This window comes from Lathamus discolor, chromosome 4, assembly GCF_037157495.1.
Source record: "Lathamus discolor isolate bLatDis1 chromosome 4, bLatDis1.hap1, whole genome shotgun sequence".
Classification (NCBI taxonomy): domain Eukaryota; kingdom Metazoa; phylum Chordata; class Aves; order Psittaciformes; family Psittacidae; genus Lathamus; species Lathamus discolor.
This window is the reverse complement of record NC_088887.1, coordinates 114,259,796-114,273,726: the sequence shown is the minus strand read 5'-3', so window position 1 is coordinate 114,273,726 and position 13,931 is coordinate 114,259,796. Positions and strand designations below refer to the sequence as shown.

General features: G+C 35.6%; 1 protein-coding gene across 1 annotated transcript in view; it reads left to right on the top strand.

Moving 5' to 3' along the window:
• The window catches only part of ARHGAP42 (Rho GTPase activating protein 42), a 158,315-nt gene that overhangs the window by 120,775 nt on the left and 23,609 nt on the right, over positions 1-13,931 (top strand). The window contains exons 9-17 of the mRNA XM_065678712.1: positions 337-437; positions 1,135-1,244; positions 4,752-4,830; positions 5,654-5,693; positions 7,835-7,897; positions 9,436-9,510; positions 10,164-10,248; positions 11,486-11,544; positions 11,838-11,943. Coding sequence (XP_065534784.1) covers positions 337-437; positions 1,135-1,244; positions 4,752-4,830; positions 5,654-5,693; positions 7,835-7,897; positions 9,436-9,510; positions 10,164-10,248; positions 11,486-11,544; positions 11,838-11,943 — 718 coding nt within the window. The remainder of the gene's footprint in view (positions 1-336; positions 438-1,134; positions 1,245-4,751; positions 4,831-5,653; positions 5,694-7,834; positions 7,898-9,435; positions 9,511-10,163; positions 10,249-11,485; positions 11,545-11,837; positions 11,944-13,931) is intronic.

Genomic DNA, 13,931 nt, shown 5'->3' with positions numbered 1-13,931 from the left:
GCTTCGCTTGGGATGATAAAATCTTCAGCTGTATTTCCTAGGCAGAAAACTCTTCAAGAACTTTCCTGTCTCCTGCCTGTTTACACTAGTATAATGCTGTTACCCTTCCAATTGCCAAAGAAAATCAGTCTGCTGTAACGCTGTTGGCCAGCCTTACAAAACTGCAGTATCTGAAAATTATACCTGAACAACATGTCCAAATTAAAAAAATCAGGGGAGTTTTTGATTTTTATAGGCTACATGTGGATGCTGTTATGTTTTATATCTCTAACTCCAACTAAAATAGTAATAAAATGCCAAAATAATTATTTTTTATATTATCTCTCTTTAATCTAGGACCTCTTGGATTTACATGGGTAAAACATTACTGCACTTATGATAAAGGAACAAAAACATTTACAATGAGTATAGCTGAAACAAAATCTGGTGGAAAAGTGGTGAGTTGCATGTACATGAACTGTATATTCCGTCTTTTATGTTAAGCATCCAGGAACTGTGTAAAAGAAAAAATGTGAACATAGTATAAGGCTGTTTTCATACATGAAGCAGTGCATGTCTTTTATAGTGTAACAAATTAAATACTTACATAAAAATATTTATTTTAAATTATACATAAGCTGCATAATAAATTATCTAATATGATGGTACCAAATGCATAAGAAATCAAATCACATTTGCACAGAATCGTAGAATGGGTGATATTTGGAAGGGAGGTCTAGAGATCATCTAGTTTAATCTCAGTGCAGGGTCAACCAAAGCATGTTATCAAGGCCTGTGTCCAGTCAGGTTTTAGATATCTCCAAGGATGGAGACCCTTATGGCCACCTCTGCAAGCATTTGATTACTGTAATAATACTCATTCTAACATGTAACATATAATCAGATGTACAGAGGTTTGTAAAGTTTTGAATTTAGGGAGTTTTTTGAAGTACAATGATTAAATAACAAGTATGTGTCAGAAAGCTGTTAACTGTAGTCTTACTTTATATACAGAGAAGTTATTGTATACGTTCCTAAATAATTTTAATCCCTATCTTAACTGTATGAACTGTCCAAAGAACGTGTCTTAAGATGTGAAGCCAAGGTGTATCAGCATACTGTCTGTGCCAATTTTGTTTTTGTTTTGTTTTATAGAATGGCCTTGTTACAAGCTCACCAGAAATATTCAAGCTAAAATCTTGCATCAGGAGAAAGACAGATTCAATTGACAAACGTTTCTGTTTTGATATTGAAGTATTCGAGAGGTTTGATTCTTTTTTCATTGTGTTAACAAATTGAATATAATTAAAAGTAGAAACACTTGTAACCAATATCTAATAATTACTCATGTAATAGGAACACATATTACTCAGTAGGCTTGTGTACAGACAAATTAGGCTCTCAAGACTTGGTTCTTACTTTTCAAACCTATTTTCTAACAAAATTTACTACATAGAATGTGTTAAGTACATTATGTTTGCATGCAGATACAAGATGAATTCTAATATCACCTGTATCGCAGCCCTCTTAAAACCCTCTTTTAAGAACAGATCAGATGCATTTTTATAAATACTTCATAAGTATATTCTGTACAATATATTTCCTTCAGAAATGTATGATAGCACATAATTTTTCTTATTTGAAAATTACTTCTGCACTTTGGTTAGTTTATTTTTCACTTATTCCTGGATATTATAATTATATAAGGTAGATTAAAGCAGCTTTTCTGTATTTGAAGTATATGTACACAGAACTTTGTAAACGTATTTTTTCCAAGCTTGGGGATAAAGAGAAATATTGAATTAATTTTCCCTTAAAATATGGTAAATAGACTTGACTTTTGTAGTTGTTTTCTTAAGAAATATCTTGTGACTGCTGCTGTAATTTTAAATTCCATTCAGAACTGTTGTATTTATATGATAATTTTGAGGCTACTTTGGTGCTTTCAAATATAATACTTTTTTGCTAGAATAGATTTCTGAGTGAGTTCAGGTTTAAGAAAAAATTTGATATGAACAAATATTGAGACGAATTGGTCTCTTGAAAGCTCCTAAGCTTGAATTGACAGGTTGTGTTTGAAATTTGTAGTTGTTTTTTTCAATATAGAATTGCATTTGCTAGACTCATCTGTGGTGGTACCATTGTAATGTATTCACAAGTGAGTGTTGTCCCTTCTGTTTTCCTTACTCTCTTAGAACATCCACAGTTCAACAGAACTACACAGAAAAATTAGTTTCATCTGCAGTTCTTCAAGTTCTCATCAAAGAGACAGTTATAGGCACTTCTTACATGTTACTTACTCATTCTGAACATTCTGATTAATTATATCCGCATGGCCTGTAAGTTATGGGCATTCTGGAAACTTGCACAGAAGATTAAAACAGGAGTACAATACAAAGTTACTAGGTCATCATTGTAAGGATCTGACTTTCACAGGCTGGTGGAAAGTTCACTCTTAACAATTGATTTGGTATTCAGCAGGGAAGTACTGACTTTTTGTACAAGTCAGCAGAGGTGGTAAATAGACAATGAAATACCTAGAAATACTTGGTGGGAGCTCACATACAAGGACAGTATTCATCTCTTCTGAATGTTGTGTTGATAGAACGAGTTTCCCCTAAGAAAGAGAAAATGCAGTGGCCATTGCTGATGTCAGTAATGACTAAGAATGTGAGCCAGTTCATATAAACACAGTACTGGAATACTGAAGATTCAGAAAGAGTGTGATAATGATTACATTTGAACTAATTTTAAATTCAAGACTTGATGTTGTTTACTGGGAGTATAATCTTGGACATCACCTGCAAAATAGAGAAAAACCTAAAGTTTTTAAAAACTTTTGAAAGCTGACAGTAAAACATAAATTTCCTTAGTAATCTGATGGTATGACTTCCCATCATGAAGAGCTCTTGTTAAAACTGTGCAGCTATACCAGTCTTCAAAATATTCTTGCAACTTCTGTCTCCAAACACTTTATCCCACAGAGATATCTCTCTCCCTGCATTATTATTTGCAACATTCTATGAAACGTTATATGAAATACTATTTTATTAAAGCACTAGAAATCTGTGCAGACTGATGTGCCCATCTCATTTCTCAAAAGAATAATTTTAACTGAAGGAAACCCTTGTGAACAAGTAATGGGGAGCACACAATGTGAGCCCTTCAAATTGACATAATTAATTTAAAATTTGCTCCGAGGATTATGGTATTAGATATTTTTGTGTTAAAACATGCTGTGTAATGACTGCAAACTTGGACGACAGGTTATGTCAGAAATCCAGAGCTAAAAGTAGATATCTCTAAGCTTGAACTAAAATAACATTCAGAAACTTCTTTACCTTCTGTACATGCTGAGCAAGGGACTGTAAGTGCGATTTCCCAGCTGAAATATTAAGCAGCAGTCACAATACAAAGAAGAAAAAAAAAATCAGTTTCTATTTCTAAAGTGTTTTTGTGAGAAAAAATCCTAGGTAAGAATCTGTGGGTAGGACTCAAATAGAATATTAAAACAGAAATAAATTCAGAGTATATGAAAATAGGAAAACAATTATACATCTTAATCTGCATTAACTGGTTTTTTAATATACTTCTGATAATAGTTAGCAAACAAAATAGCTTTGAATTTTAGCGTGTGAACACATTTTGATATTTTGTGTTCTCCAGTTGATTTCTTGCATGCTTTTTAAATACAAGGTAAAAATGTTGGTCTTTTGGAGGAGGTGGGGAAGGATGGAAGTTTTTTGGTTATTTATTTTAATGGTGGAAGATAAAATCTATAGTGTCCTTTATTTGTGAACCTAACATTAGAACGATCATCGGTTTTGACAGTCTGCTGAAAGTTTGAGCAGAGATACACTACACTGGTGTGGGAGCAGGACTTATTACTGTCACATGGGCGTTCTGTGTTGGCCAGTCAGTGAATTAATTTCAAAGCATTTCTTAAAGAACTCATTTGCCTGTGATCAGAAATAGAGGCTAACTCTTTGTATTTCCATGTCGGTTCATATAATTATTTGAGGAACAGATTGAAATTGGTTCCCTCATCCCCTCACTAGTTCCCATGACTCTTTTTCAATTCAACATCAAAGCTTCATCAACAGAGAGGATAAGCCACTTTTCTAACTTCAGTCATAGTGGTTAGAAAGAACTTGTTTTTTGATTCCTCTCAAAAAAAATTCCTGCACCACGACAATACTCAGCTCAATTGGCTTTACATCTCCAGACTTGAGATACTATCTCAAAGTTCTCTTTTTAAGCAACTGTTTTAGGGCATATTTCTTTTGACTGACTTTGGATGTCTATTTCGGGATATGATGACTTTTAGATTAAAAGTACCTACTGGTCTTCATTTGCTATGAAAGGAAGTAGATAATGAGCTCAGGTATAGCCATATTTAGTCAAATTGAGCTGATGTATCTTGTCCCTAAGTTTTCCATTCTGAGCACCTCCCCACTAAAAAATGAGTTGTATGGGATCCTGTTTGCAAGTTTATAACTTACCTTGCAATATGGAGGTAACTCATACCTATTAGAGGGTTGTAGCGCTTAAGACTAAGCATCTAAAATTGCGTGTTGCAGTACCAAACTTTTAAAAAACAGACCTGTTCTTAAATCTGCCTCAAAGTTATTTGTTGTGTCAAAAGCTGTCATCTTTCTTTAACTTCTCTCTGTCTTATACGTATTCACTTCATGTCAGTATGTATTTGGATTCTGACTTCGGATTCTGTTTGAGAAAAAGAAATCAGTAACATCAGTGTATGTTTTTGACAGACCTGGAATCATCACACTGCAGGCTTTTTCAGAATCTAACCGAAAACTTTGGCTCGAAGCTATGGATGGAAAGGAACCAGTAAGGATATTTTTTCATTTTCTTTGCTTTTAACAGTTTTGTGGCACACATATTAAAGAAAGAAGCTAGTATGCCTAAATACAGGCAAATTCAGTTCTGTTCTTTGTGAGACAATATTGCAAGTACAGAGTTAAGGTAGGTGTAAGCTAGAAAAGCAGGACTATTAGTGAATTTAAGCCTTTAAATATTTTATGTTAGGATATTTAATGTTTAACATGATAGCATGTTGCCTAATATGATTGATGGTTCAGATAATATTCGTGCACTGGTAGTTTCTGCCCTGGTAAAGACAACCGATCTTTTGGGCAGAGTCATGGAGTAAACAATTAGCACCATCTTGAAAGGCACTGCAGAGAGCATAAAACTGTGTTGAAAGCTACTAAGAGACAGTCTGAGATTTCTTCCCATTATTAGTGTGCTCTTAAAATAGTCACTGAATGAGGGTGATGTCAGACCTGTATCAAAGTGGAAGAAAAGATGGTTGATTGGTTTTATGAGATAGAAAAGTATTTCTACAAGCTTCTTGCTTGACAGAAACGGCACAGAAATTAGATCAGTAGTTGTACTGAATTTTAGACTATTTGGGAGTCTGCAAATGTGACTTCTAACACATTTTAGGTGCTTGTCCTAGCACAGGACTGTTAACCTGTGTGAGTTCTAGGGGGTGCAATGTCAGGAGAAGATGAAAGGCAGTGTTGGCTTTTCCCTAGCAGCAAGCTGATTCACAGCATGTCGCAGCTACCAACAGACCTGGTAGTAAAGAATTTAAAGCACAAATATTGACCTGCTGGTTTGTTGTTTTTTTTTTTTTTTCTGTTTACAGATCTACACCCTGCCAGCCATTATTAGCAAGAAGGAAGAAAGTAAGTTCTTAACTTACGTAGTTACCAAATATTGGTAGATTTCTGTAATGTCCCAGTTTCTACATGTGTGTGAGAGAGATTATTTTACGTTTTCATTCTGTTGCTATCACATAGCTGTTGTATTACATGATTGGGTTATGTAAAAGCACATCCTAAGGTATGTAAACTGTGAGAAAACCTTCAACTTTTGTATTACTATCAAACATAAATTGGAAGAAAATTTGATTGGCTTTGAAGCTACAGTATATTTTACAAAACTGTAAAAGTTTCTATCAGTAGTCTATATTCCTAAATGAAAAAGCATGCCATTATGTTGAAATAATATCCTTATATAGAATAATAGAATCATTTAGGTTGGAAAAGAACAAGTCCAGCTGTAAACCTAGCACTACCAAGTCTACTAAACCATGTCCGCAAGTTGCGTGGTTTAGTAGGGCTAAAAAACATCTGCGTGTCTTTTAGATCCCTCCAGGGATGGTGACTCCTGAGCACACTGTTCCAGTGCTTGACAACCCTTTTGGTGAAGAAATTTTCCTAATACCCAATCTAAACCTCCCTTGGTGCAATTTGAGACCATTTTCTTTTTTCCTATTGCTTGTTACTTGTGTCAGGAGACCAGTGCCCACTTCACTACAACCTCCTTTCAGGTAGTTGTAGAAGAGCGATAAGGTCTCCCCTGAGCCTCCTTTTCTTCAGGCTAAGCAACCTCCCCCATCCAATCCTTATCAGACTTGTGCTCCAGACCCTTCACCAGCTTTGTTGCCATTCTTGGGACATGCTCAGCACCTCAATGTATTTCTTATAGTGAAAAGCCCAGAACTGAACACAGGAGTCAAGGTGCAGCCCCACCGGTGCCCAGTACAGGGGTACAGTCGCTTCCCTGGTCCTGCTGAACACATTATTTCTGATACAAGCCAGGATACTGTCGTCCTTCTTGGCTGCCTGGACACAAGCTGGCTCATGTTCAGCTGCTGTTGACCAACAGCCCCAGGTCCTGTTATGCTGAGCAGCTTTTCATCCACTCTTCCACAAACCTGCAGCATTGCATGGGGTGGTTGTCACCCAGTGCAGGACCTGGCACTTTGCGTTCTACCTCATACAAGTGGGCTCAGCCCATCACATCTTTTGGGCTTCAGGTCTGTATGCACCTGTTACATATACACTGAGTAATAAAATGAGGGTACTGAAAGATACTATGAGGTTTATGTGTGTACTTGTATTAGATTCAGAGTGGTTTGGGTTATCAGGGACCTTAAAGCTCATCTAGTTCCAACTCCCCTGCCATGGGCAGGGATACCTCACACTAGAACAGGTTACTCCAAGCCCTGTCCAACCTGGCCTTGAACACTTCCAGGGATGGGGTATCCACAGCTTCTCTGGCAACCTGTACCAGTGTCTCACCACCCTTGCAGTGAATAATTTCTTGTTAATATTTAATCTAAATCTACCCTCTTTCAGTTTAAAGCCATTCCTGCTTGTTCTGTCCCTACATGCACTTTAAAAGTCCTTCTTCAGCATTCTTGTGGGCACCTTTTAGGTACTGAAAGACAGCAGTAAAGTCTACTAGAGGCTTCTCAAGGCTGAACAACCCCAAATCTCTCAGCCTCTCTTCATAGCAGAGGTGCTCCAGCCCCCTGATCCTCTTTGTGGCCTCCTCTGGAGTTGCGTTTCACGTCCCTCTTGTGCTGGGGGATCCAGAGCTGGACTCAGTACTCAGGGGGGGTCTTATGAGTTTGGAGTAGAGGGGTAGGACCCTCTTCTTCAACCTGATGGTCACATTGCTGGTGATGCAGCCCAGCGTACAGTTGGCTTTCTGAGCTACAAGTGCACACTAGCATCATATTATCATATATATGTTATTAACATATTAATATATTGACACAAATATATATGTGTAGACAATCTACTGATTTCTGAGCAAGACAGTATAATATCCTGCTTGCAATGATCCACTAATGATTTGAAAGTTGGGGTTTTGAGTGCAAATGTTGTATCTATAAAAATACTATTGCAGAATAGGTATCATAATCTCCTGGATAAATGTGTATCAGTCCTTCTTGACTAACATATGAACATAGCTAAACACTGAGAATTTATGTATTGATACATTAGAAAATAATTACCTTTTTTTCTTTTCATAGTGTTCTTAAATGAAGCAGGTTTCAACTTTGTGAGGAAATGTATTCATGCTGTAGAAACAAGAGGTGTGTACTAAATAACAAATTATATATTAGATTATTGCGAGTATTTTTTCATAAATATTGCTTTGATTAATTCTGTGTGTCTGTCGTTTGGGTTGTACTTTTCACGTTATTTGAGTTCTTTACACTTTAAGATGTTGCCACAAGTTCCAACAACAGTTTTTAACATACTGTTTAAGTGGGAGTTTTAAACATTTTCAATAATTTCATGTTGTTTAGACCCCTTAATACACAGTTGCACACATCTTTAATTTGTGTGCACTAAACTGTGCTTTTGTGTGGTAATACTGTAGCAAGCCTCAGCTCCCAGCTTTGGTTATTGGCATGAAAAAAGGCCAAAAAGTGCCATAAATACTCTCTGCTGGCACATCTTTCTTCGCAGAACATAATTCCCATAATTTTATTCACTCTTTTTGCACATGGCTTATCCTTTTTTAAAAAATGTTTAGACACTCACTTTTTGGTAGCAGGAATGTACAGAAAGAGAGCAATAATCACCGTAATGATGAAGTGATATCTTACAAATCACAGCAAGTTTTTAATTATCCCCTTCCAAACGAAGAGGTATGACTCTGTTGTCTTCCATAAAAAGAGGTAACCTTTCTCCGTCCATGCACTGCACTGTCACAATGCAACTCTCTTCTAATCCAAAAACTGGATGGTCTCTTTATGCAACACTGAGCTCAACAGGAATTCAGTTTCTCAGGTAATAAATGTTATATAGCTTTTGAGTCACTGCTGACTCAGAGCTTGCGAGTTTTTCTTGGGGTGTTTCAAAACAAAACACCTATGTTATGTAAGTGAGATCAGACTTCAGAATTTGTTTTCAAAGGAAAAGTGGACAGTTTCTAAATTATAAGACTTGAAGTGGGAAAGAGGAAAGACTTAGCTGATTTTGAAAGGCAGTTAAAAACAGTAAAATTATCAGTGCAATACTGAAATACTGTGTTGTGAATGTTAGACTTTAAACTTTGTTTGTTGTTATTATCTGTGCCATTAAACCCCAACAATTAAAACTTATGGGCAAATTGGGACTTGTCTGTCTCCATTTTACATGGGATCTATGCAGAATATTTACATTTTCAACTGCAGTGTTGCAGCAGTATACAGTATATGTTTTTATTTTGGGTACAATCATTTCTCCTATAAATGTCAATCAAATTTCAGTTGGAAGGGATCATGGTCTAAGCACATGTAGGCACATAGTAATTCCACTGAAGTCTAGGTAAAATAAACTTGTTGACATGTAATGTGTTTTAAGACTGCATTTTTTTTTTTTTTCATTTTTCACTTTTTCCAGCTGTCTCCTTGTTCTTTGCTGATATGGGTCATTCCTAAATGACTTTCTATTCATGTAAAGTCATGATTAATGTATACTATAGTGTGGATTCAGTGGAATGCATTTGTTAGTAACCCAGAAGAGAATTCGGTAGTGGCAAACAGTACTCGAGAATTGTACAACTTTCCATAAATACATTCAGATGTTTTGAAAACATACACAAAGAAGGCATTGCCATATATTCATTGTTTTCCCAATGTAGGTATTACAATCCTGGGGCTGTACAGAATAGGTGGTGTAAACTCCAAGGTGCAAAAGCTGATGAATACCATATTTTGTAAGTATCTGATGTGACTGTTTGTCAGTTATGCAGTGTGTGCGCTGTGGTCCATTTTGCCTTAACTGCTGTGCTCAGAACTGAATTTGGCACTTAACTGCCTCTAGTTTGCTTTCTTAAAATGAGTGACTCATCCAACTAGTTTCTTGTGTGCATTAGTACTCAATTTCTGCATGTTGTCATTGATATACATGAGCAAATTGCTACTAAAATGCAGCTCTCTGTTAAGTTTTAAAGTTCTATTTGTTGATATGTATTTGGTGTATTTCAGAAGTGTTCCAGAGCTTAGTACTATAACACAGCATAGCTCAGTTTAATAGACAGTTGTTCCAGTGTTTCACTTTTCTTTCTAATTGGGCTCTCTGATGCCTGTGTTTGAATGTCTAAGCTAATTAGTAATTCTCTGTCGGCTTTGGCTTACTTAACACTTTGATATAATGCATATAGTTAGCTTACAAATGCTAAATGAGTGCTAAATGCATTCTTATTAATACTTTGACAGAGATTAAAAGATTCAAATTGATCAGGTTGGTAGTTAATCCAGCTACTAAGTAATCACATGAGGTAAATGACTTATTAGCTTCTGTTTTGTCACTTTTCTAGTTAGCATGTTAGTCAAACTATAACACAATCACAATTCAAATTTCTACCAGCCCCTAAATCTCCTCCTGATATGGATATTGATATGGAACTTTGGGACAATAAAACAATAACAAGTGGACTAAAAAACTACCTCAGGTAAGTGTGAAGCTACACAAATCTCAGTATTCTTTTTCTGGCCCGTTGATCTTTTGCTTATTAATACCATATTACATTTTAGCATGGTAATAATTGAGTATATTATTATCTTGCCTAATATCCCTGCGATTGGCCATAATAACAAATCTAAAATTTGTCACACTTTCTGCCTTATTAAGATAGTTATGGCTTATATAGCCCTCAATTTGGCAGAAGTTAATTAATTGCATGTTTTTATTTAAAATTTTCTACATTAACAGCAAAGCATGTTGTGCTCAGTCTTTCTTTTCTGAATCCCTTAAGCTGTGTACCATGAGTTTTCATAGCATCATTGTTGGAACAGAATAAAAATCTCTGCAAAACCAGAGGGCTTTATCCTGTGCTGTTGGTGTCTTCACAAACACGTTGTCCCTCCCATGCTGTCATTTTCTCTGAAGATTTTTGGTAATAAGAGACAGAATTTTCAAGAATCATGATATTTCCAAGATAATTTTGTTATGGGTCTCAATATATAATATTCAGAAGAAAGAATAAAAAGCATCAAATCCAGATGGTGGGTGTTCTATGCCTTCTAAAAATCTAGATTTCCTAAACAGGTTACGTAACAGAAGGCAGCATTAGAAATCCCTATTCAGTCTGGAAAACACACCTAGGGTTTATAATGGAATGCCCATGCACACTTCACAGAAAAGACTGGCTTTGGTTGAAGATATTTACAGTACGTATTCAGAAGCATAAATCACTGTATGTACTGTGTTTGTGAAATTGCATGAGCTAGCAGGAGCTATGTGTTTGTGTCTCTAAGGCAATTTACAGTCTGCCTTTCAGAGATTACTCTTCTAGGATCTCCCAGATCAGATTTTCAGTCCCAAATTTTGTCATGTTTCTGCCTTTCTTGGGCAAAAGATTGCTTTTGCAGGCCACCTTACCATGTTATGCAGCTGTATTTATTACACTTCTGCAGTACGGAAACCGGAAAACAGTCAGTCTCTGTGCCAGAGTCTAACTTCCCTTACTAACCTACATGATGACACCAGCTTCAATTCAAATTTTCAGACGCTGTACATGACTAAGTTGTATGCTAATTGTAATCAGTCATCTATGCATTGCTTTCCATACAGCGTATCAGTACACATTGTGCATATGTTGAGGGCTATCATAATCACACCCATAAAACTTAAAAAGAGTTTGAGTAATGCTTTTTAAATTTTCTTTTAATATTGTTTTTTATAACCAGGTGTCTTTCAGAACCACTGATGACTTTCAAGCTGCACAAAGATTTCATTGTTGCTGTTAGTAAGTAAAGTAATAAATAAAGTAATATTGTTTCTAACCTTTCATCTCTTCAGTTACTAGCCTTTTGTTAGTTGCAGTATTTGTGGTAACTGCTTTTGCCAAGTTACTTAAAATACAAATTTCAGAATGTTGTAAGAAGTATAATCAAACTGTTGTCATGATTTTAAAGCCTAATTTTGTTTGGCTCTTTATAATGCATGTGTGTACTAGCATACATTGGCATTGGTGACATTTGTAGTCACATCTTAGCACATGTTCTGATTTATCAACAATATTTGTTTTCTGTTTAATAGAGTCAGATGATCAGAACTACAGAGTTGAGGCAGTGCATGCACTTGTGCATAAGTTACCAGAGAAGAACAGAGAGATGCTGGACATCCTTATCAAGCACTTGGTCAAGTAATTCTTTTTTGTTTTTCTCTTCAGCATTATTGTAAGATGTGATTATTTCTGCTTTGAATTTGTCAGTATTGCTTAAGCTATTCTCTGTGTTGAAACAATGCCACTTGAAACTACATTTAATTTCTAAAATGCCGTTCTCAACATATCTCAAGAATACTCACCAAAGAAACAAACAAAAAAAAACCAACCCACCATGAAGAATCACCAAGATGACCAACTCTGTTTATAGAGTAAACCCACTCAGCATTTTCATTCACATTCCTACTTACTACAGGAATTGTCACTAATTATATTTAAGAAACATCTAAAACTATGCTAAGATTGTTAGAAAACACTGTTTTGAATCTGACTGAAGGTCGCACACTGTATTAGAAGTGGAGAACAAATCACTTGTCCCTCATGTTTGAACTTATTTTCCTCTCTAACTCCTCTGAATTGTAGTATCATTTGGAAGTGTTAATTTGAAATATTATTATTTATACTTTTTTGATCTGCCTATATGTCCAAACCCCTGTGGGGTTTTCATCAGTTTCTGTGTTAATTAAATGTCAGATGGAGAAGATCTTGCATTTGTTTGAACTGATGATCTTTTTTCTTCACTGAATTACCGTAGCATATGCTGGGAGATAAAAAAGACACTTTTTTATTTTATTACATCTCTCTATGTCACTAGCTATGATTCCATACTATTCTTACATTATAATTTATTCTGTTTCTGCCTTAAATGTTTTTCATGTACTTTTTAGTAAATCGTTGGTCAGTTTTCGTAGGTATTTGTTGAATACTTTTTAATATGTATTATTCTTTCTGGTGCTATATACTTTTTAGTACATTTAACAGTGATCTGGGAATGTGAATAATGAAACATCAGTTGTTCAGATAAGGCCCACATGACTGAAATATGTAGAAGATATATTGTTTTCATTCCGTTCATTACATCCCAGCAATTCTTCTTTTTTGATCACAGCTTGAGCCACAACCTGCAGTAAGCTGTCTACAGTGGAGTAGTTTTGCTTCCTCTTATAGACATGAGAACTTTGAAAACTGCCTTGATAGGAAATTATTTAGCACTAAAAAACAATATTTGGCTCTTTGTGTCATTAGCCTCTGAAAACTAACATGATAGCGAGCTGCTCTGAGTGTTTCCATTGCAAAAACTGATTAGGCAGACCTTGTGTCTCGTACGTGGGGTAACGCAGAGAACCAGATGAAAGTATGTTTCATAACTCACATTACTCGCAGAGTTGTTTGATTAGCTAAAAAAAAATCTACTGCCTTCTAACTTGCTAAAAGTTAAAACATTTAACAAGGGATTAATGATTACTGTAAAAGCTGCTAGTCTGGAAGCCCCAAAACTAGAAATACAGGTATGTAGAACCTTATTTGTAGGCAGAATCAGTTATAGACAAGCATTTCTTTCTTAACTTCTTTTCCTGTCCTCTTTTTTCTTAATGTGACCTCGAATGCATTTCCAAGGAAGAGCATGCCTGCAGTATTCCCTTCTTTAATTGTTCTCTAAGTCTTGCTTATCTCATCTTTGATGTGATTCTCATTTCCAATAAATGTAATCTTATGGTTTTATACTGAATTTTTTTCCATTCTTTTCTTTCCAATGTTCAATTCATCCCTTCTTATTTCTCTGTATATAATTTGCCAGCTGGTGTTTATGCTAGCAATTCTAATGAAACTGAGTTCAAAATTAGTCTCTTGAGTGTATTAGCTATCTTCCTTCCTCATCTTTTTCCTACCACTGTGTCAGATTTTTCAAGGAACAAATGGCAGATGAAGTGCCTCATTTTATGAAAATGGGAAAATAAGGAAAAAGAAACCCAAAGCAAACCAACCTCCTGTTGCTTCATTCTTTTGTTTAAAATACAGTTTCAAAATATGCATCCTTTCCCTGTATTTCTTGTAACTATTCAGTTCTTTATGTATGCTTTTGTGTCTAGGTGAAAATACTGTATACCTTTTAACTATGGGTTACA